Below are 22,877 nucleotides of genomic sequence, written 5' to 3'. Positions count from 1 at the left end.
TTTTTTGTAGTTTATTGCACTTTTTTGCAATTTATGTAGTTTCTATGCACTTAATGCAGACATATTATTAAAATTTGGGCTGTAATGGTTGTATTGATGTATAGCAACTTGAAATGCTCCCAAAAATGGCTCCACAGCATGTAAACATATAATATAAGCTCTGGCGGACTTGGTTCTATGGTAGGTCTTAAAGGGTTAAAGGTCAAAATGCATGTATGAGAAAAGACATCTTGGGGGCTTTTTCAGGTGTGTACAAAGATACAAATTATACTTTGAAATAGCATTGATAATTCTCCCCCAAAAAACCTTCAACAAACTGGCATCAAACAGGCTCTACTGCATTGAAAACATTAATGTAAACATGGTGGTGATATGTCCTGCTCTAATGTATCACTAACTTTTTTCAGTAGTCGCAAAATCAGACAATAAATGATTGTACGGCACAAGACAAAAAGCTGACTAAAGCATCAACTGTTACATGGCTCTGTTTGAAATATGTTAGTTAAAGAGAAATGTTATTCCATCTGCAGTATTTTTATTGTGTCTGTGGCTCTGTTTTGGGACCTTCCCATCCAAAAGTGCACATACATGTAGAATAAAAAGGTGCAGAAGGCAGCAGCAGCGAAGCAGAGGACAGAGCCTGACATATCAGAAACTGCATGGAATAAATGAAGTGGGTTGCAAAATAGCTAGCACAAGTAGCAGCCACCAAATGCAGATTGAAGCAGTTTAATTAAGAAGTATAGCACATATGAGACAAGCAGCAGGATGATCCAATACCAGCCTGACCTCATGGCCAGAAGAACTAATGTGATGCTTAATTTACAGCCATATTTTTTGCTCATAGCATGACAAGTTTGCTGATAAAGTGCCATGTTCAGATGGATAAAAAAAAAGAGAAAGTCCAGAGTTAGCTTCAGCTGTCACCTCTAAAAATACTTTAACATACTGAAGAGGCAAAGCTTCTCTGCCCTGATTCTAACATCACTTTTACAGTAAAATGATACAAATGTTGCCCAGAATTTTCTTAAATTTGTTTAAAGCAGTTTGTTTCCGTGTGGAGAATAACTGCATTGGGCCCACAGCACTTTTATCAATCCTCTTCTCTAACCTGGCCCCCACTGAAAATAATACCATCCATTCAAAACCATCTCTGTGTGTCACCAACACACACACATGTCCAATGATAACACACTCTTTAACAAGGTGTTTTTATGCATTGGGCAAGTGGTGCCGCCACGAGGCTGAGTTTACAAGTGACCACACAAGCAAGCCACGGAGGGGCCCCAGTCGTTACTGAAAGCCTCTTGGGGGGGCCTTTATACGGCCTCTGAAAACACAGAGAGGATAGGTAGACCAGGTGGAGTAGTGTTGGTGCCTTTAGGTAAAGGTTAAAGTTTAACAGATGAACACCTGCCACAATGTTACATGTTTAAACTCAGCAGATCATCATTGCTGTAATGACCTTTCCTCCTTTGTTGAGAGAAGTATATGTGACCCTTTGTCCAGCGTAGACCAGCGTAAATGTTTTCTGATAAATATCTATTTCAAATTGTCAAAACCTACAAAAATAAGTGTGCCGCACACAAAGGTTTATATAATAAAACTGCAAAGGGTAACTTGTTGCATAATCAGTTTCAATCAGCTTAAAATTGAATACCCCATATGACTCCAGTATTTCACCACAGTCATAACCCATTGTGAATATAGCAGTGTATCAGTAGCAGTGTATATGCTAATATAATATGTCAGTTTATTAAAATTATTTCAGTTTTATTTATTTGTAAAGTGCTAAATAACAACACCTGTCGCCTCAAGGTCATTTACATTGTACGGTAAAGGCCCTGCAATAATACAGAGAAAATCCCAACACTCAAATAACCCTCTGAGGGTTATCTATGGAGAAACACGGCCTCAAGACCAGACAATACTTCAAACCAGGCATTTGCGTTGCACACCAAAATCATGTCTACCACTGGCGAGTGGAGCTTTTTACTCGAAAATCCTTGAATGTTTAAAGAAAAGCCTTCTTAATATTAATAAAGCCTCTGTGGATTTGAAACGGGGATAGCCAGCATCTGAGGGAGTTCCAATGTAACTTATACATTAGCATGATAGGAGGAGCAATTACAAAATAACTGGAGCAAGTTTATAAAAAACCTTGCCTGGTTTAAATTTGTCTGAACTCCTACTCAAGGTTGTCTTCTTGGGCATGCCCAGACAGCTTCCAGTGTGGCTGCTATATTCAGATCCCTTTGTGGCAGTGTTGCCAACTTAGCGACTTTGTCGCTATATTTAGCGAGTTTTCAGACCCCCTAGCGACTTTTTTTCTTAAAAAAGTCGCTAAAAAAAGACGTAAAAGCGCATATCGCTTTTACTCTCAACAAGCAGCGGGTGCTGTTACGCAGTCAGTTCTTCTTTTACTCTTTTACTCTTATGCTGTTTTGTGGATCAGGTTTAAAACTACTTATAAACACACACACAAAGTAACTCCACCAGAGTGCCTATTTCGGGTCACTTTTGCCGGTCCAAGCCCGGGTAAAGGAGCAGGGTTGGAATTGTGACATTACAAAGAACAATAATTGCTAAAATAAATTTAATTTGTAGTTCTAAATAAATTCTAAATGCATTTAGGACGTTTTTTGCTCACTTTATGTCTCGTCCACGATGTTATTTCTCTCTCCAGCAGCGTAGGTTACAATTACATTAGCATGACCAATTATGCAAATTAGGTGATGACGTCATTTAGCGACTTCTAGCGACTTTTAGGACAGCCAATAGCGATTTTCCTTACTGAGGATTTGGCAACACTGCTTTGTGGAAGTCTAACATTTACTCTGTGGTTTCAGCACAAACTCATGCAGAGAGCAAACCAACTTCTGCTCCATTTCCAAGCCTGAAGTCATGTCAGTTGAGACCAAGACCTTAGAAATTAAGATTACCAGAATTTTAAAGATTGTGTTTGGGAGCATGTGACATGAGACTGCATATATACTCCTAAACATTTGAATTCCATTCGTATTGCTGAAGATAGTTTGCTCCAGGCTTTGGATTTTGACTGTTAATGTAAAATCAGTGGCTAAACTTCAAAACCTGCATCAAGTTTGAATCAAATTCATGGTGTTTTTGGTTCTCTGCAGACTATCTCTGAACAGCAGAAGTGAAGTGACAGCTCCAGGTGGTCATGGGGGGCTACAGAGAGGACAAGAGGCAGAACAGCAACTGTTGGCCCAAGGCCGGCAGATAAATAATAAACCAACTGTGAGCTGAGTGTTGCTTGTCAAGACGAACAGAGAACAAGAAGCGACGCAGACGGAGGAGGAGGGCAGCAGCTTAAACCTCTGCACTTGCGGTTTGGCACAGATTGATCAGGCCGGGATTTTTGATTAAACAGATGTCACCATGAATATATCAACTTTTGAGTAACACGATATGGATGTTGGTGGTGTAATCTTTGGATCAGCCACAGTCACACTACTGCAGAAATTCTACACATAGAGAGATCTTTCCCTTTGGTGGTGCATTTGGTGCACCAATTCAATTTGCCCTCAAGGTTTGCTTTCTCCAGTGGACAATATCATGTGACTACAGTTAGACCATTTCTGTGACCAGAGATGGCAGCGCGTTACTGTAATCCAATTACTTTTTTCAAGTAACGAGTAAAGTAAGGGATTACTATTGCAAAAACGGTAATTAGATTACCGTTACTTTCCCGTAGGAACGCTGCGTTACTGCGTTACTAAAACCGTGATTTTTTTGCGAGAATGTCTCATGACAGTGACGTAAGCGAGTGTGACGTTCGTGACAACAGCTGTGTGCAGATCAACAATGGATCATATATCGAGTGCAGAGAGAGTATGAGCGTGCAGCGTTTAAAGCGTGGAAGTACTGACCTTACTTTGAGTTTGACTCCATAAAAAGTGACAAAAACATTAGTGTCTGTTGTGCGTGGGAAGAAAACTTCTTTTTACAGCGAAAAAAACCCTAAACTTCCAAACAAGCACCGAGTAGCTACGACGTAATGGGAAACTCACAGAGAAACTCGCGGATTCTTCCACTGACCGCTGCACACCTGCACCAGGGTAAACCTCCGCCTACCCCACTCCTGCTTTACAGGTGAAAATAGAGCAACAGGACCGCTAGTCTTTGACTTTATTTATTTTCTGCTGTGTTTTACTTGCATCTATTTGAAAGACTGAGTGTAAACACAAAAAATATTTTATTTTATGTGCTGGAATGTGCAGAAAATAGGTTTAAATGTTAAACAAATTTCTTCCAGTCAGAGAATGTTGCATATAATTACATTTTTACTTGATGCATAAAGTTAAAAGATTAAAACGAATAAAACAAGTTTTAAAAAGAGACTTTTCCATTTGATTACATTTTGTATGATGATTATGCAGAAAAAGTAGAATTGGGCTGAAAGATCTATCGCTTTATCACCTATTCAGGTTGTAAATCGTGTTTTTAAAAAGTAACTAAGTAACTAAGTAATTATTTACTTTTGAAAATAAGTAATCAGTAAAGTAACAGGATTACTTTTTTGGGGAAGTAATCAGTAATTAGTTACTGATTACTTTTTTCAAGTAACTTGACCAACACTGTCTGTGACTTTAAACAGTATAAAAAACAAACTAAGTGTTTCATTAGTACAGAAGATGGAAAAATAAAATCTGTTTCTTTGAGATTCAAAGCGATAAGATGCAGTCTAATCCAGATGAGCTCTGTCCTCATAGGAAAACTGGGACCTTCTCTTATACAGCAGTGTGCCAAATGAGCAAGAGACACAGTGATGGAGTGAGATGTAGTAAGAATGACATTCAGCAACAGCCAACAAGAAAAGGTGCATTTTATTATCTTTTATCAACTCTGAGGTCAGGAATTGAATCAGCGATCAACTGGATCAAAGGATCGACTGACATAGACTGGGTGCGTTACCAATGCAACGAGGTGCTGGAACCTCTACTGACGACCAGCCTGCCGTCACAGAGTGATGGCTGATGTGTGTGGAACAATAGGCGCAGGTGCTAGGACCAAGCAGACCTGGGGACCGTGCCAGAAACTTTAGAGCTCCCATGGTATCAGTATCATGACTCGTGAGTACTTTCAGTTTTACATAGATCTACTGTGCAAAAAGGACAAAACATAATGATGAAAACAGAAATAGTTGTAATATCATAAACTTTTAATAAATGGGGGCTTTATGCAGAACTGTTGCTCAGAGAGAGATGACCAGTAAGGCCAAGCTTCTGGTTTACTGGTTGAAATGTTTTTTGGCCTCTTTTTAGAGACCAAAACAGTTACACTGAGGGCAGAACAGGAGTTTAATTCATAGTTTAGCTGAGCTCATTGTCAGAGAAAGGGAAGAACTTAGAGATCCACTGGAGCAGATGTGCTGCTCTAGTAAAAAGGAGAAGGTTTAAGTTGTTTTGGGCATCCTTGGCCTTCGTTTAGAGAATTTCTGGGCCACGGTCAGCTTAGAGGAGACCTCAAGTAGTAGGAAAACCGTCTGCAGAGGTTACACACTTGCTGACCACAATTTAACGTGCATCTCTTCAACTGCGAATCAAGGCAAATATTCAGTCAACCAATCACATGGCAGCAACTCAATGCATTTAGATGTCAAGGTTGACCTGCTGACGTTTAAATCAAGCATCAGAATGGGGAAGAAAGGTGATTTAAGTGGTCCAAAAAAGAGAAAATGCCAGAAAATAAGAAAAAAGAAATCTCTGGGAAATCTGTGACATTCGAATGGTAGGGTTATAATTCAGTTTTGTGTTTGTTAAATGATCTCTGCTCTGCTGTGTCACTGTGTGAGACGCATCCTATAAATATACAACTTGGATTTCCAGTTATTTTTATTCAGAACATCATCAAAGGTGCGTGTGCGTGTGTGTGTGTGTGTGTGTGTGTGTGTGTGTGTGTGTGTGTGTGTGTGTGTGTGTGTGTGTGTGTGTGTGTGTCAGCTGGACAAATCCAGTCAGGAACCAGTCTGGACAGGACGGTGTCCCCACAGAGATCATGTTTTATTCATCAGGCATATTTGCTCATGTATCTTGTCGTCTCTTGTTGCACACATTAAATGCAGCACATGTTTTTTTACTTAAAGCGTTTACTTTTATTTAGCAGGAAGTGAATAACTTAAGATTGTCAGCATCTACTACACTCACGCTGTCACAGCTTCTGTAGACGCTCACATTGTACAGCAAACTGGTTACTATGGAACAAACAGAACACGTTCCTACAGAAAACCTGGAATTTCCTCTGGGAAACCTGCCATTTACGATATCTGTCTACAGTAGAAACTTCCTAATCCCCATAACGTTCAAATTAAAAGCCCTAGCATTAGTTCACAAGGCTTTTACTGTGAAACATTAGCAAACTGCTCGACTACCCCCCTCACCCCCGAAAGTTCACAGCAGATGGCCCCGCCCCTCCCTGAGCCCAGTTCTGCTGGAGGTCTTTTCCTGTTAAAAGGGAGTTTTTCCTTCCCGCTGTCACCAAGTTCTTACTTGAAGGGGGTTGTCTGATTGTTAGTCATTACCTTACAATATGAATCACCTTGAGATGACTGTTGTTGTGATTTGTCATTATATGAATATTCTTTTTTTTCGGGGGGGGGGGGGGGGGGGGGGGCATCCACTGCATGAGCAACACGTTCTCACTCCCAAAGCGTAACATTTTACGCTAGGTGACAAATCGTCAACATATTACGTTTTCGGCTACCCACCACGTTCCTAAATGACGACCTCGGAAAAATGAGGAAATATGAGAACCGTATGGACTCAATCTACACATGTTCGCTCTTTTTCTTCAAATCGCTTAGAAACACGCTATTTAACGTCATTAAAGTCCTGTTTAAGGTCAGGAAAAAGGTTATGGTTAGGGGTAGGGATAAGGTTAGGTTTAGGGCTGGAATACAGGGCTGGAACGTCTATTACCGCGGGAGCGTCATTGCACTGGATTTCGGCCATAACCCGCCGCGTACCATAAGAACGCCAAAGGTCTCCTTTCGCGTTCCTCAGGAACGCCGCGGGACGTGACAAAACGTCGGCATGTTACGCCTCGGGAGTGAGAACGGGCTGGCATGAGATGAGGCTTTTTTTAACTGACTGCTTTGTTTTAGTTCAGGAAATATAGTGTGTATATATTTTTGAAGTAATACGCTGAGGAAAAACAACCTATAAAAACAAGAACCATCAACTAAAGAAGCGTTTCATATTTTCTCTTTCTTTGTGGCTCAGAGAAGGAGCCGTGAATCTAGGCTTCGTTTTTATTGATTTGTCCTGTTTATTTACCTGCTGTTACAAAGAGAGTTTATTATTATATCCCTGAAATATACAAAGTATTCCCTATAAGCTGGCAGGCATGAGTCCCCTCATTTGCAAGAGAGATTGACAGCTGCTGCTTTTGAAGCTTTGATTTGACGGCCGATCACGTGTTGGTGATATAAAAGGCTTGACGCTCAAATTGTGACACGTTCCATTGAAGCAGCTGGGTGACGTGGAGCCCAGGGGTTACAGGGGAGCGTGGGGGTTCGGGCAGCTCTGTTGGTGTTATAGAGGTTGTTACCCCCACACCACCTTCCACTTTACCCCCCTTCCTCCAGATGCCCTGTGATGACAGAAGCCCCCGCCATCGGCCGCACCACGACACTTGGCATTGATGTGAGTTGTCGGTTCTCCCCGAGACCGGAGCGTGCCAGGCGACAGCTGCAGGGCTCAGGGTCTCAGTGCATAACAGCCCCCTCGACCAAAAAACATCCCCGCCATCCCCCCGAACTCCTCCATAACACTCCATCCATGCCAGGCCACGTGGGGCAATGTCCTCCTCAATGCAGCCATTGTTGTGTTCGGGGCTGGCTAAGCCCTCCGTATCACAGGGATGAAACCCCCTCCTCACATGCACACACACATAGTGTTGGTCATGAGTGTGCTGGTGTGTTAACACGAGGCCAAAGATGATGGACTGGACTTTGATAGCTCAACAGCTGCCGGGGTGGGGGGGCAGGCAATTCACTATTCAAAATACACAAAATTGTGCAGAACGATAATACGTTGACTTTAAAGTGCAGACGTTTACACGTGGAAGTAGAGTGCGCTCTATAATGACTCATCTCAGACTACTCTAGCTCATCATCTCTACCCCCACCTGGTAGAGGTTTATGGTTACCCATCCCTAAACCTGGTTCTGAGGCTCTTTTCCTGTTAAAAAGGAGTTCTTCTTCCCAACTTTCACCAAGTGTTTGCTCATAATCGATCATCTGATAGTTCGTATCTTTTGGCGTTTTATTTCATTTTCAAGCTTTGTCACTTGAAAATCCATTAGCTAATGATCATAGCTTGTAATATACTTGAGAAGGCTGCTTTTTAATAATACAGCTTCTGCCCTTGAAGAATCGGACAATAAGACAGCTTTTGTATCCACATTATACTGTATACTGGCCAGGATATAGTTGGACAGCTGCGTGTGGAGAAAGCCAGCAACAACGGCCTGAAAAGGCAAAAGCACAAATAACCGAACTCTGAACCAATGTGTGTGTGTGTACCATGTTTACAAATCTTTTTGGGGACCAAAAATTGGAAGTTTACTATACCTGTGGGGACCAACAGCCCTTATGGGGACAAACTCTCCATCCCCACGAGTTTGAAGACAGTTTTGAGGCTCAAAATGTGCTTTTGGTGTCAGGGTTATTAGGTTAGGCATTCATTTTTGATGGTTAGGGTTAAGGTAAGCAGCTAGGGAAAGCATTATGTCAATTAGATGTTCCCACAAAGATATGAAAACATGAGTGTGTGCGGGGATGGGTTCGCGCAGCATGCTGGGCAGAACCAGCGACCAGCTTATGTTACAGGGATAAACAGAGCTTTTAATTATAGCACCTGTGCATTTTCTGCACGGAGAAGTAGGCTGAATTTTACGAAAGTTTTTAATAAAGCTTTGGTACTATATCTAATTTTTTTACTTTTTAAAAGGGGATTTTACCAAAGCGGAATAAAATGAATGGATGGATGGGACTTCATCTTGGCACAGGATGTGCTTTCCTCGTGCCCCAGCCAACATTTTTGAGGAATATGTTGGCTGGGGAGAGAAACATGAACCCGTAACTTCGTTAAGTGGCAAAAACTGCAGGTCCTCTAATATCCACCAACCTGTCCCTTGTTTTTTTTTGTTTTATTTGGGGGGGGGGGTCTATTGTTGCACTCTGGAGCATTTTAAAAGAATTATATGACAAATGATTGTGGCTTAATGTTAAGATAACTATGAGCCATGAGCCTTTCCAACACAGGAGGACTTCCTCCTCACTGGTTCAGAACGGACTTCCACAAACCAGCGGATGGTGTTCGGATTACTCTCACCCCCTACCCAACCCTGTGGCTTGTCACGTGCTCCAATGTTGTATTGTGGACATTTATGTGCTCTCTGTGCAGAGGAGTTTTTTTGTTTCCTGTTGTCATGCTGTCCTCCCATAGGTGCCCAGCATGAGTAGAGGTCTCTTTTTTTCCTCTTGTACTTTCCCATTGTTGTGTACTTTTTCAGTGTTTTTCTGTAATGCTGCCGATCTCCGACCTTTATTCCCATGTGATGTCTATGTTGTCTATGTTGTCTTTCATTCATTCAGAGTGGTTATGTTCCATGTTCGGTCAGTAATCCTCTACAGACGTTTGGAGCAAACTGCTGTTTCTTTAACCCTTTAAAGCCGGTCGGAGCGGGCACGCTCCGTTTTGCGCAACTACTTTTAAATCCCAGTAGCTCTGCAACCATGTGAGCTAGCGCAATAATTTTTTTTGCATATGAAACCGGAGGAGTTGTACTTACATCTTATGCCATCAGCTTGTCCTCGGTCACAGTTTCCTTCCACATATAGCTTTGCAAAAATTGCATAAAAAGCACTTGCAGGAACAAAAACATAATATTCCAGAAACACGCTTTGCCGATACGATCAGCTGTTTGTAACGCTTCATACGTTGGAATAGACGTCAGCGCAAACTTTTGCATGTCCGCCATGACCTGCCCGAAACCGGAAGTGACGTCATTTTCGCGGAAATGTAGTTTTTTTTTACCATCAGGGCCTCATGAGCCTATACTGGTGTTTTTAAAAGTTATCTTTGACTTTATGACTTTCTGTGTGGTTTCTGGGATGCTTAGGACTCATATTGCACTGCTGGAAATAGTTTATTTTGATGCATATGCTGCTTTTTTGCAAATTTGCATTATAATATTTATTTTCGTTTTTCCTGCAGTATATAAAAATTGGTGTATTTCAAAAATAAAACTATGAAGACACTCAAAATAAATTTCCTGTGGTGGGAAACTATTTTGTGCAACTTTTTTGTATTTACAGTTTTGAGGGATAAACCTCTTAAATTTCTCTAACTAGAAATATATGTTAAAAAAACAAAAACGATTTTCAATTTTTTTGTAGTTTATTGCACTTTTTTGCAATTTATGTAATTACTATGGACTTAATGCAGACATATTATTAAAATCTGGGCTATAATGGTTGTATTGATGTATATCAACTTGAAATGCTCCCAAAAATGGCTCCACAACATGTAAAAATATAATATAAGCTCTGGCGGACTTGGTTCTATGGTAGGTCTTAAAGGGTTAAGTGAATGAAACTCACACAAAGAATCTCGACTGATCAGCACTGATCTTAAGTATGTGGGAAGGTTGTTATGCAACTGCCCTCTTCCTGAGGACACCACCTGACCTTTGACCCCAGGATAGGATTTGATGAGCCCAGTGACGCTGTGGCATGTCACACTATGTGTCACATATCTCAGGTATCACATGTCCAACTGCTGCTGGGGGGAGCACGGTTACTCTGAGCATGTGCAGATCTCTGAAATATGTCTACAGGTTTCCTTCACTGGATCCTTTATGATGTGTTTAAATTCATCAGGCATGATGAAAATGTAGGTCTCACTGTCAATTATTCAATGCCACGAAGACAGGAAAGAGTGTAGAGGTAGTTGGTCCAGATCGCTTACTTTACTAGGCTGTTTAGCACAGTCTTGGAACGTGAGAGGAAGTCTGGGGAATTGAGAAGTGAACTGGCACTGATTTTCAAGGAAAAGGTTAATGTGCAGAGCTTTAATAACAGCAAAGAGTTACAATGAATGAGCCAAACCATCGAGATACAGGAAAGAGTTGTTGAAACTAGGTTAAGGAGAGAGGTGATGATCAGTGAGCAGTATATCTTTATGCCGAAACTTCACTTCCTGTTTGCGGCTCGAGAAAAAGCATGTGACAGTACCAAGCGAGCAACAGTGGCACTGCGTGAGGAAGAGAATTATGTGAAGGTGGTGTAAGTGAGCACAGCGGGACAGTGGTACGAGTGACAGATGGGTTCAAAGTCTCTACATTTATCATTAAAGCATTTATGACAAAGCTAACGGTAGCGAGAACCTGATGTTGTGCATTTTCTCTTGTTCTGAAGTGAATCTTTTCAACTCTGATGGCCGAGTGGAGGGCATCTGATGAACTGACACGGAATGTGCTGAAGTAAATTTAACGTGCATTCTTTTTAACGACCAGCAGGGGGCTGTGATTTACTCTCTGCTCTGACACTGAGAACACACTGTTACCAGATCCTCAACGAACCCAGAGGACCTGAAACCCACCTCATCAGCACCTTTACACACACACACACTTGCAGAGTGCTGAGGCAAGTCCCAGTGAAGAATGTGCTTATGTGAGGAATCAGTTGTTAGCCATAAAAAATGACGAAGGCAGTTTGTGTTTTAAAACCTGATCCACATCTCCATGACACCTTCATACTCTTAATTCTTTGATCAGAAAATCCTCCACAAAATGAATTCAGATAAGCTCAGAGGCGATCACCAGCATTCACACATGTCGATTACTTTGAGGAAGGTTACACTTCCCCTCATGCTGGTTACACATGTTTCTTAAATAATCACACAGTTGTGTTTCTGTTTGTTGTGCTTGGTCTCTCAATCTTCATCTTTACTTTACTACTTTACTTTAACAAGCTTATGATGAAGGTCCTGAGGATGACTGCAATGCAAACAGGGTATCATACAGCTGATCATGCTGTTTTCCTTTCTGCAGGCTCCACGTCATCACTTTGGTTGAAACTCAGTCGTCCTCTTTACTTTCCTCTCTGTCCCCTCACGCTCCAGCTGAGCCCAACAAAAAGCTGGACCTCCCTGAGCTTTGTTCTGCTGCAGATCTCTTCCTTTTAGAAAGGACCTCCTCCTCACTTTCACCATACTTTCTCATAGTGGATCATTTGATTGTTGGAGTTCTGTCTTTAGCATTGTAGAGGTTTTACCTTGTAAAATATACATTTCTTCATCTTAATACATAATAAAGGTATTTCTTTCATTTTTGGAGTTTGTTTTAGCCATTAAAATATAATACGATTAATATGCTGTCAGAATTTGCTGTCACTTCCCAGGAGAAGCACTTTCTTTTAACACCAGTGTAAACTGTCCAGCAGATGACAACACTGAGTGAGAACTGGACTTAAAAAGTCTTCTATCTTTCTAGTGCTGCAGTTCCTACACTAGAGGGAGCTGCTGGCTCATTATTATTTTTTCTTCTTCTTAGGGTCTTACGTGCATAAGAAGAAAAACTATCTCTTGAAAATGCTGAGGCCATTTTGCATGCCTTGACCTTCTTTCAGGTTGATTATTTCAGCCGTCTCTCCCACTGCCACAACCAAAATTTCATTCTTTTGCTTCATTTTGTTCAGACTCTGCCACCAGCGTTTGAGAAGTGACCTTGTGACCTCTTTTAGCCTCCTGTGCAGGCTCACAGCATTTTTCAGAATTGAATTTACGACTTAATATCAACTTTAAGGCTTTTATGAGCCAGCCTGTGTGATCTGTTCCTGAGGTGAGCCCCAAAACTATAAAATTACCTGCCTGAGCATAACAAAACACAGTCTCAGTGACCCCTTTAAAAACTCTTCAGGTAAACGCACTTCAATCCGTGAGCCAGATTCTTGATTTTTCTCATCTAGTTACATTTCCATCGTTTCTGTATTTAAATACCTGCTTGTGTTTATGTGTTTATCTGTAGGACTTTTTGTAGCGGTTGCCCTGAGCTTATTTAAACATGAGACTGTGCTGGGGGAAAAAATGACATCCAATAACCAGCAACTAGGCAGCACGGTGGCACGGTGGTTAGCACTGTTGCTGCACAGCAAGAAGGTCCTGAGTTCATCAGGCCGCCACTGTGTGGAGTTTGCATGTTCTCCCCGTGTTTGCGTGGGTTCCCTCCGGGTACTCCGGCTTCCTCCCACCGTCCAAAGTGAGTAAAGACATGCAGCTTGTGGGGATAGGTTAATTGGTCCAGGGTGTACCCCGCCTCTCGCCCTATGACAGCTGGGATAGGCGGAAGCGAATGGATGGAACTGGCAACTATTTTTAATAGTTAATTAATTTTAATTGTGTGGAGACAGCAAAATGTGGATTGTGAAGTTGTTTTAACAGAATTACCCTTCATTATTTTTATCTTCCCTCTGAAAAGTTTTTACCTAGTAAGTTGAGTCATGACGGATGCTTTAGAGACACGATCAGTGTCGTTTCTTAATGGGTTAAAAGGGTAAGACAGCGCTGGCACGGCTGGCAGCCTTAACCCAATTTCCCTCGGGATGAATAAAGTATGATCAATCAATAATAATGTATTGCATTTATAAAGCGCTTTTCTAGGCACCCAAAGCGCTTTACAATTCCACTATTCATTCACTCCCACATTCACACACTGGTGGAGGCAGCTACAGTTGTAGCCACAGCTGCCCTGGGGCAGACTGACAGAAGCGAGGCTGCCATATCGCGTCATCGGCCCCTCTGGCCATCACCAGTAGGCGGCGGGTGAAGTGTCTTGCCCAAGGACACAACAACCAGGACAGAGAGAGCTGGGGGATCGAACCTTGCGGTTACAGATGAGCCTCCCAACCACCTGAACCACAGTCGCCCAACAGAGTGGATGTGATGCGGTCACAGCAGTGAAGGTTTAGCTCTTCTCTGACACTCTGATCTATTGATCACTCTGTGGTTATTCTTGTGACGCTGATCAATAATTAATGGGCGTCTGGAAACTGTGAAACCACCAAACTGCTGCCAACAGACCTGCACTTACAGTTCACTTGGATTTCTCCACCTGAGCACCTGACAATTCTGCTCCTCAGGGGTTTTTAGATGATCCGAGATAACGTCTCAATGTTGTCAGGAGCATAAAACTTTTGAAGTGGAGACACTCGCCCAGAAGGGAAGTAAAAACAAGTTGCAGGACTCTTAATGTGAAAGTCAGGATGGGACAGAAGTGTGCAGCAGGATGAACTGCGACTTCAGACTGACTCAAATTTCAGATTGATACGAGGCAGACAAACTATTTAGAGAGCCAACATGATGTGATATTTTTTGCCTCCCCCAAAAGTTATTTTTACTTCATGTCACCTTTCACAGGCAGGGGCACAAAATGAGTCAGGAGTTTTATTCTTAAAATAGTTTAGCAGTGTTTAATAGTGTGTGTGTAACATAGATAATATTTTAGTTTAATCCTTAAGCATTAAGGGTGTTTGATGTAGTCTGTTTTTAAAAAATAAGGTTTATGTTGAAGAGTTTCCTGAGAAAGCCAAACTAAATGAGCTTCACTTGAAAATAACAAATCTTACATGGAAATCGTCTGGAGCTGGTGTCTGACTGTTGCCCTAAAATCAAACTAACATGTTTTTCATCAGGTCTTTAGCGCTCTTTATTCATTTACATTGTTCAGGGTGGTGGAGCTTGCACATATCCATCCATCCGTCCATTCATTTTCTTCCGCTTGCCGAATTCAGCCTACCCCAGCTGTTATAGTGTGAGCGGCAGGGCACATTCTGGACAGGTCACCAGTCTATCACAGGGTTAACACAAAGAGACAAAATGTTCACATTCACAGCTCTGGGCAATTGATCTAATCCCACTAACTGCATGTCTTTGGACTGTGGGAGGAAGGAGAGAACACAATGTGTACAACAGATCAGCTTTCTAAGAATTTTGTGTGATAGGTTGAAGGATTACTGAATATAAAAGGGTTCAGTTAATACTAATTCATATCAGTAGATATAAGGACAAAGATAATTTAATATGGTAAGAAAATGGTTAAGAGGTTATTATTTTTCACGTTATATTAATGGTTTTCATGTTATTTAAGAGAACTGTAATCTATACATCACTGATCGGCTAGTAAGCCTTTTCTGGGATCGATTAGTAGTGTCTCTACTCTCCACTAGGGGGCTTTCGCGCGTTCTCCTCACTGCAATAAACAGCTGCATGAGAGACGCAAGTCATAATCACTCTCGTGATTCTTTCCCCCTGTTTTCAGGTAAAAGTGATTAAAGGTTGATACATTTTCAATGTGTATAGTGTTAAGGTATTTAAGAGGTAACCCTTCATTGTTTTGTAAGCTTTAGAAGCATTATATTACAGTTTTGTGCACATAGACGTGGCAGTTTTGAGCCTCAGTTTTATACTGTGTAATGGCCATTAAGATAAGGCAAGGCAAGTTTATTTATAAAGCACAATTCAACAACAAGGTGATTCAAAGTGCTTTACAGAGACATTAAAAAACAAATAAAAATCATGATTTAAAATTAGTTAAAAAACAGTAGATAAAATCAGTAGTTAAAATGTGAGTTTTGAAATTTAAGCTTAAAAGTGTGGGTTTGGTGTTTTATTCAAATGCAGCTGAGAACAGGTGAGTCTTCAAGCTGGATTTAAATAAACTGAGTGTTTCAGCTGATCTGAGGCTTTCTGGGAGTTTGTTCCAGATATAAGGAGCATAAAAGCTGAATGCAGCTTCTCCGTGTCTGGTTCTGACTCTGGGAACTGATAAAAGACCGGATCCAGATGACCTGAGGGATCTGGAAGGTTCATACTGGGTCAGGAGGTCACTGATGTATTTTGGTCCTAAACCATTCAGAGCTTTATAGACCAGCATCAGAACTTTAAAGTCTGTCCTCTGACGGACAGGCAGCCAGTGTAAAGACCTCAGAGCTGGACTGATGTGATCCACTTTTTCGGTCTTAGTGAGGACTCGAGCAGCAGAGCTCTGAATGAGCTGTAGTTGTCTGACTGATTTTTTAGGTAGACCTGTAAAGATGCTGTTACAGTAATCAAGCCTACTAAAGATGAATGCATGGACTAGTTTTTCCAGGTCCTGTTGAGACATCAGATCTTTTATCCTTGAAATATTCTTGAGGTGATAGTAAGCTGATTTTGTTATTGTCTTAATGTGTTTTTCTAAGTTTAGGTCTGCATCCATCACTACACCCAAATTTCTCACCTGGTTAACGTCAGGAGCTAAAAACGCCGCTATTATCAGCCATTTTGTCAGAAAACCTGTTCAGGTATATGTATAGTAAACACTTTATTATTTTTGGTTTATTATTTAGCTTTTCCTTCCACCATGTGACATTAAGCAGTACAAAATGTGAAACATTTCTGTTCATTTTCACTGCAATAAACAACTGCATGAGAGACGCAAGTCATAATCAGTCTCGTGATTCTTTCCCCCTGTTTTCAGGGGTGTAACATTTGGAGGCACCGCTGGGATAGCTGCTTAGATGTCCGGTGTCCACAATCTGCACATCGTAGTCCAAGCCAGCCAAATCCCCCCATACAACCCAGGCAGACTGCAGTGAGGAAGGTGTTGCTATTGAGGCGAACTGGTAGCTGTGTTTTAGCGCATGTTTCCTGAGGCCAGCCAGAGATCATCAGGGGCTGCAAAAACGACTCAGCTCAGCGTCACCTGTACATGCAAAATTCTTCTTGCCTACTGCTACAATGTCTTTGGTGGAAGAGCTGCGAGAAGAAGTTGAAATGCACACTCTGTCCAAAGATTAACTAGTGTCAATCTGCGAGTAGGGATGGGTACCGGTATCCAGTTCTGACATAAACGGTAGTAACCAGACAGAAGAGCAGCGCACATTTTAGTGCTTTTTTTCCCCTGAGCTGTGATACACTTTGGATTCTAGCCAATCATTTTACCTTTCCGAGGATAGTAGGCGGGTCCAGGTACGTACGTTCTTTTAGAGCTACAGATTAAAAATGCCCAAGGCGAAGCGGTCAAAGTCTGGCTGTACTTCACAGCAAAAGATGCAAACTCAGCAGCCTGCAACAAGTGCTTTAAGCTGATACTGTGATACTGTCAAAGGAGGTAACACCTCGAATCTGATGAAACACCTGCCGACGCATAGCGTTTTTTTAAAAGCCGAGAAATGCGCCGTATTTGATAGCTTGCTGCGAGACCTCACACCGAGCACATCTACTGCGGGTGTGGTGCCTGTTATCGGACCGGAGTTAGCAACATCCCCCAAAAACCCGAAGAGGAGAGTCCTGGCCCCTAGCCCTGCCAGTGTAGCAGAAATGATGAGGATGATGATGTAGCAGCAGCCGTTCTTCTCTGCGTGAGTAGCTTAATGTTGTTCGTGTGTAATTTACGTTGAGTAGGCTAACCACGTTATTAAATGAATGCATGTAAGGTGAACTAGCAAACATTATCGTAGCTACATGCAGCTGTCTTCTTGTTTGATGGCAGATACTCCCTTCACCCTGGCCAAAAAGGCTAAAATGACCAAAGCTTCCAGCCAAGAGTGATACCATATATGCCCCATAGCTGCAGAAAATGCTAACATTGTTATCTTTTTACAAAAAAACAGCTGAACATGAGAGGTTTTTGGACAAAGTTTGTGTTCTCCATTCTTTAAGCACCGGTTTGAGCACCGTTTAAGCACCGACACCGTTTCAAAAGTACCGGTTTGGTACTGGTATCGGATAAAACCTAAACGATACCCATCCCTAATCAAGATGGGTCACCGAGCTCGCTGATTTTCACTTCACCATTAAGTACAAACCAGGAAAGGAAAACAGTGACGCAGATGCTTTATCAAGAATGCCACTTGATGTAGAAACCTTAATGAGAGACTGTTCTGAGGAAGTGCCACCGGACACTATCGCAGCTGCTATCCAGGCCATTGAGGTACAGAAAGACACACCTGCCACATGGACACTGTCAGCTGCAGCAATGTCAGTCACAGCAGAAGGTGAGCCAGCAGAAGCAACATTCACACCCATACCAAAAGAACAGCTTAAAGTCTAATCCTGTTATAAGCCCTGTACTACCACAAATTAGCTACAGCCACCCCTGTAGGTCAGGTGGTAGAGCAGGTCATCTACTGATCGGAAGGTTGGTGGTTCAATGGTGGTGGTTCAACCACTTCCCAAAGAGTTCAGAACATTTGACCCTAAGACAAAATGCTTGTTCAGAGAGTGGGGTAAGTTAAGGCTAGATAACAATGGCATCTTGTTCAGACTCACCCGGAAACAGCTAGTCCTGCCAGATTAGTTAAAAAAGACTGTACTTGAAGAGCTGCACAATAATATGGGCCATCAAGGTGTTGATCGCACAGTGTCTTTGATACGTCTTTTGGCCACACATGCAGGCAGACATCGAGTATTATGTGACCAACGTTTGTTCCTGTGTAAAGCGGAAAAAGCCCAGCTATGAAACAAGAGCTCCTTTAACAAACATTGTAACTACGCAGCCCTTTGAGCTGGTGTGTATAGACTTTCTCCATCTTGAAAAATGTTAAATTAAATTAAATTCTTTAAGCACCGGTTCGAGCACCGGTTCGAGCACCGTTTAAGCACCGGCACCGTTTCAAAAGTACCGGTTTGGTACTGGTATCGGTATCGGATAAAACCTAAACGATACCCATCCCTAATCAAGATGGGTCACTGAGCTGGTGTGTATAGACTTTCTCCATCTTGAAAAATGCAAAGGCGGTTATGAATATACTCTAGTGATAACTGACCACTTCACACGTTTTGCACAAGCCTATGCCACCACCTCAAAGTCAGGCAAAACTGCTGCAAACCTGATATTCAATGACTACGCCCTAAAGTTTGGCTTCCCATGAATTTTAAAATCAGCTATTCAGTCAGCTCAAGAAACTGTGTGGCATGGCCGGTTCTTGGACACCATCCAATCACCTAATGGGGAACGGTCAAGTTGAACGTATGAACAGGACATTGTTGCAAATGCTTAGAACGCTAATTGAAACACAAAAGTCACTGTTTGGACGGTCACCCAGGCTACCGGTAGATATGCTCTTTGGACTGTATTCAGAAACAGATTTTAGTTGCCACAGAGACTATGTTGAAAAATGGAGAAAGGGCATGGAACAAGCATACTCTATAGCAAATGAGAATGCAAAGAAAGCTGCTGAAAAGAGCAAAAGACACTACGACACAAAAGTAAGGAGTTCTGTGTTACAACCTGGTGAGAGGGTTCTGGTCAAAAACCTCACACCTAGAGGAGGCCCGGGGAAACTGAGAGACTATTGGGAGGACACTGTTCACACAGTAGTCAGACAAATGGGGCCTGACCTCCCTATCTACGAGGTAAGACCAGAGACCATGACCCAGCTGTCGTGGAGACAACTTGTGAGGAGGCAGAGCCCACTGCAGGTGACATACCTGCCCCCCCCCCCCCCCCCCCCCCCCCCCACCCGTTGTACTCGAGAGACTTGAGGAGGTACGGAGCCCCGCAGGGGACATGGGAGAAAAAAAATTAAGACGGACTTTTGCGAGATCTCGCAAAACTAACTCGGGATCTCGCAAAACTAACTCGGGATCTCGCAAAACAAACTTGGGATCTTGCAAAACATTTGCGAGATCTCGCAAAAGTTGAATTCCAACAATGGCGGCAGCTACTTAGTTGTAATATTACTCTTTCTGGGTCACAAAATACACTTTTAAGATATTTTGAGGCGTGAATGTAGCTGTGTAAACGTCAGATACCTGCTCGGTTTACAAGACATCACATATTTGCAAAAGTGCTCCGACGTTTTCGGAGATCTGGCACCCACTAGCTCGAAGCTAATGGGAGGTCGAGACCTACTACAGCCGGGAGGAACACCGCTTTCCCGGCACATCGTGCCTCGACCTCCCGGTCGGCTTTGAGCTGGCGGCCTCCGAAGAATGCGGCTAAAACTTTTGCGAGATCTCGCAAAACTTTTGGGAGATCCTGCAAAAGTTTTTGCTTATGTTATGTGACCACTTACCTTTTGAAAAAGTGCCGGAAAAAGACATCCGGTGGATACGTCATCCACCGAGACGGATGACGTATGACCAACTGGGCACCCCATCCTGCTACATTGTTCAGCCCGCACCGCAACTGCTTGGTTTCCAGCTGTGCAGTCATACTGCACCCAGCCCATTGGTTTGTATGGACTTCAGCAAATGTAAGTTGACACTTTTTCACTGAGGACTTGAAGACTGTACCTACAGACTGTCATCAAGAAAAAGACATTAACTTTTCCCATCTGTGGATTATAACCATAGACAAAAGACTTTGTGAAGACTCACATATGGACTGGTTATAGACTTTGTCTTCAGTCACCAGTGATGGACTGTGGTGAAACAGGTGTTAAACCCATAGAATTGAGGACAATGGTTCACTCTACTGTTGATGCCCTGACTACAACAGAATATAGACTGAAAAGCATCTTGTTGGTATGTCGGGACGACATTTTTTGAGTGGGGGAGAGTGTGACAGGTTTAAGGATTACTGAATATAAAAGGGTTCAGTTAATACTAATTCATATCAGTTAATATAAGGACGAAAATAACGTAAATTTGGTAAGAAAATGGTTAAGAGGTTATTATGTTTCATGTTATATTAATGGATTTCATGTTATTTTGAGAACTGCAATCTATACATCACTGATCGGCTAGTAAGCTTTTTCTGGGATCGATTAGCAGTGCCTCTATTCTCCACTAGGGGGCTTTCGCGCGTTCTCCTCCTCTAAACGACTGCATGAGAGACGCAAGTCATAATCACTCTCGTGATTCTTTCCCCTGTTTTCAGGGGTGTAACATTTGCATTTGTTACATTTGTAACTTTTTGTCTTTTCCAGTTGTGGAGATAATATTGTTGATGGGTTGGGATGACGATGGTGAGATAATGGTGAGCCGTAATTGGTCAGCAGCTTTACCTCTAAGTGGGTTTTTATCAGCTTACTGAAGGTTTAAAGTCTTGGTGGATCTGGATCAGACAGTAGAGTGAAACCTTGGACTGTGTGTCTCTTTGTGTGTGTCTGGTTTAGCTTCATGACTTTAAAGAGTGTCAATAAAATGTAATTTATGTGAATGCTTGAGTGTGGGGGTTTTTGTCAATCAGCTGATTATCTGAGTGTGTGTGTGTGTGTTGGGGCATTATGCCTTGTTAGCTGCTCTCTCTCTCTTTCTCTCTTTGAGCAGCCAAACTGAGCCTGTGCTTTTTTTTCTCTCTACAGCAGCTGTGATTGGCTGCTGGGGAGTCTGTCTCCAGAAATTGCTCTAATCCTCTCTGATAAAACAGAGCCTGCATCCAATCCCCTGCTCCAATCCCTCCCCACTCATCTCTCTCTCTCTCTCTTTGACGCTCTCTTCCACGAGGAAGAGGAGTTTTTAATCCAAGTGGATTACACCACAAATTGGGCGACAGGAAAGGCAAGTGGCCGCAGTGTCTACTGCAGACAACCAGCTTTATGTTTTCTTTAATATCTGCAAGGTGGTGAAATGAGCCCACTCACTGTTCCTGGTTCCATAAGGAGTAACCTGGAGGAACTTGCTACAGAGGTCTTTCCTGTGGACAGTAGGATGGATTTTTAACTCTTTGTCCGGGTGTGCAATGATTTTGAGTCTCTCTGGATCTTTTAGAAGTTGCTCTGATGAAGATGAGAGGCTGAAGCAAACAGAGAAGATGCTGGCAGCAGGACCAGTTTATTCAGACGTGATGGAAAGAGTTCAGGGTCAAAAGTCTGTAACTGTAAATGTCACCGTTTCCTGTCTTTAGCCAACATGAGGAAACCGTTTCCTACAAACTCTTTATCATCTTCTTGAACATTCAGAGCTTCTCCCAGTTTGAGAATCTTCCTTTAAAGTCTCTTTAAAGGAGCTCCATGTCTGGATTTCAGGGATACAGGATGGACAGCATTAATGTTTTGGGAATGAGGACCCTCTTGAGGCTAATGGGAATTTTTTGCCTTTTGATCACAGCTGAGGCTCAGATGAAGATCCCACCTGAGACGTAAGTGCACAATGTTTACGTCTCATAACCTCTGCAGAGGGTTAAATATGTTTTTTTAAAGGCCTGCATTATTGTAAGACTGTAGATATCGTTAGAAACCCATGGATGGGAAAGTTGAATGTCATTCGCAGTTATGGTAACATTACATGTTAATATGAACACATACAGAATATAGTAAGCATGTAGCTTGTAGAAAATAGTCCTGAATGGGCTTATTCCAGCTTCTGATAGTCAACTCCCAGAATGCACTGCACTTTCATGGAGGTCCCGAGAGAATAACTGTGTTTCAGCAGGCTGTTTTCCCTCAGGACTCCCTGAAATCTGTGCTCCACTGTCTTTGATATTTGCAGGTGTGACAGTTAAAAGTGATGTAACACTTATAAAAACTCAGATTTAGGAAACCCAAAAGCTTATTTTAACTCAGCTGTTCAACATGGGTCACACAAACTGGAGTACAGCATCCAGTTTGGCCAAAAAAACAGTTACTTTGCTATTAGGTTCTTAGCTGTGTAGGTTTTTTGTGTGGTTTATTTTGTTAAAATAAGAAATACATTGCATTGCACATTTTTGACTACATGTTCCTGCTCTCCTCTATGTGTGGGACCTGTGGGAGGCAACTGAAAAAATGAGCAAGGAGCAGAGATAACCTTCTTTGGAAAATGCCTGGTCTCACTCTTGGAGAGAGGTTGAGGAGCTCATAATAGAACTACTTTGGAAGAAGTGAGTGGAGAAGGTTCAGACATCTGACTGGGATGCTAATTGGGTGGGTCCTAGGTGAGAAG

General features: G+C 42.2%; 1 protein-coding gene across 1 annotated transcript in view; it reads left to right on the top strand.

Moving 5' to 3' along the window:
• The first annotated feature begins 4,011 nt into the window (after positions 1 to 4,011).
• Positions 4,012 to 22,877, top strand: part of LOC102777031 (voltage-dependent calcium channel subunit alpha-2/delta-4-like) — a 124,489-nt gene continuing 105,623 nt past the window's right edge. The window contains exons 1-3 of the mRNA XM_087844161.1: positions 4,012 to 4,082; positions 4,737 to 5,096; positions 21,320 to 22,095. Coding sequence (XP_087700287.1) covers positions 21,968 to 22,095 — 128 coding nt within the window. The 5' untranslated portion in view covers positions 4,012 to 4,082; positions 4,737 to 5,096; positions 21,320 to 21,967. The remainder of the gene's footprint in view (positions 4,083 to 4,736; positions 5,097 to 21,319; positions 22,096 to 22,877) is intronic.

This window comes from Neolamprologus brichardi, chromosome 7 (assembly GCF_056152115.1).
Source record: "Neolamprologus brichardi isolate AB-2024 chromosome 7, ASM5615211v1, whole genome shotgun sequence".
NCBI lineage: Eukaryota > Metazoa > Chordata > Actinopteri > Cichliformes > Cichlidae > Neolamprologus > Neolamprologus brichardi.
Note: the sequence above shows the minus strand (reverse complement) of the source record. Positions and strands in the feature narration are given on the sequence as shown.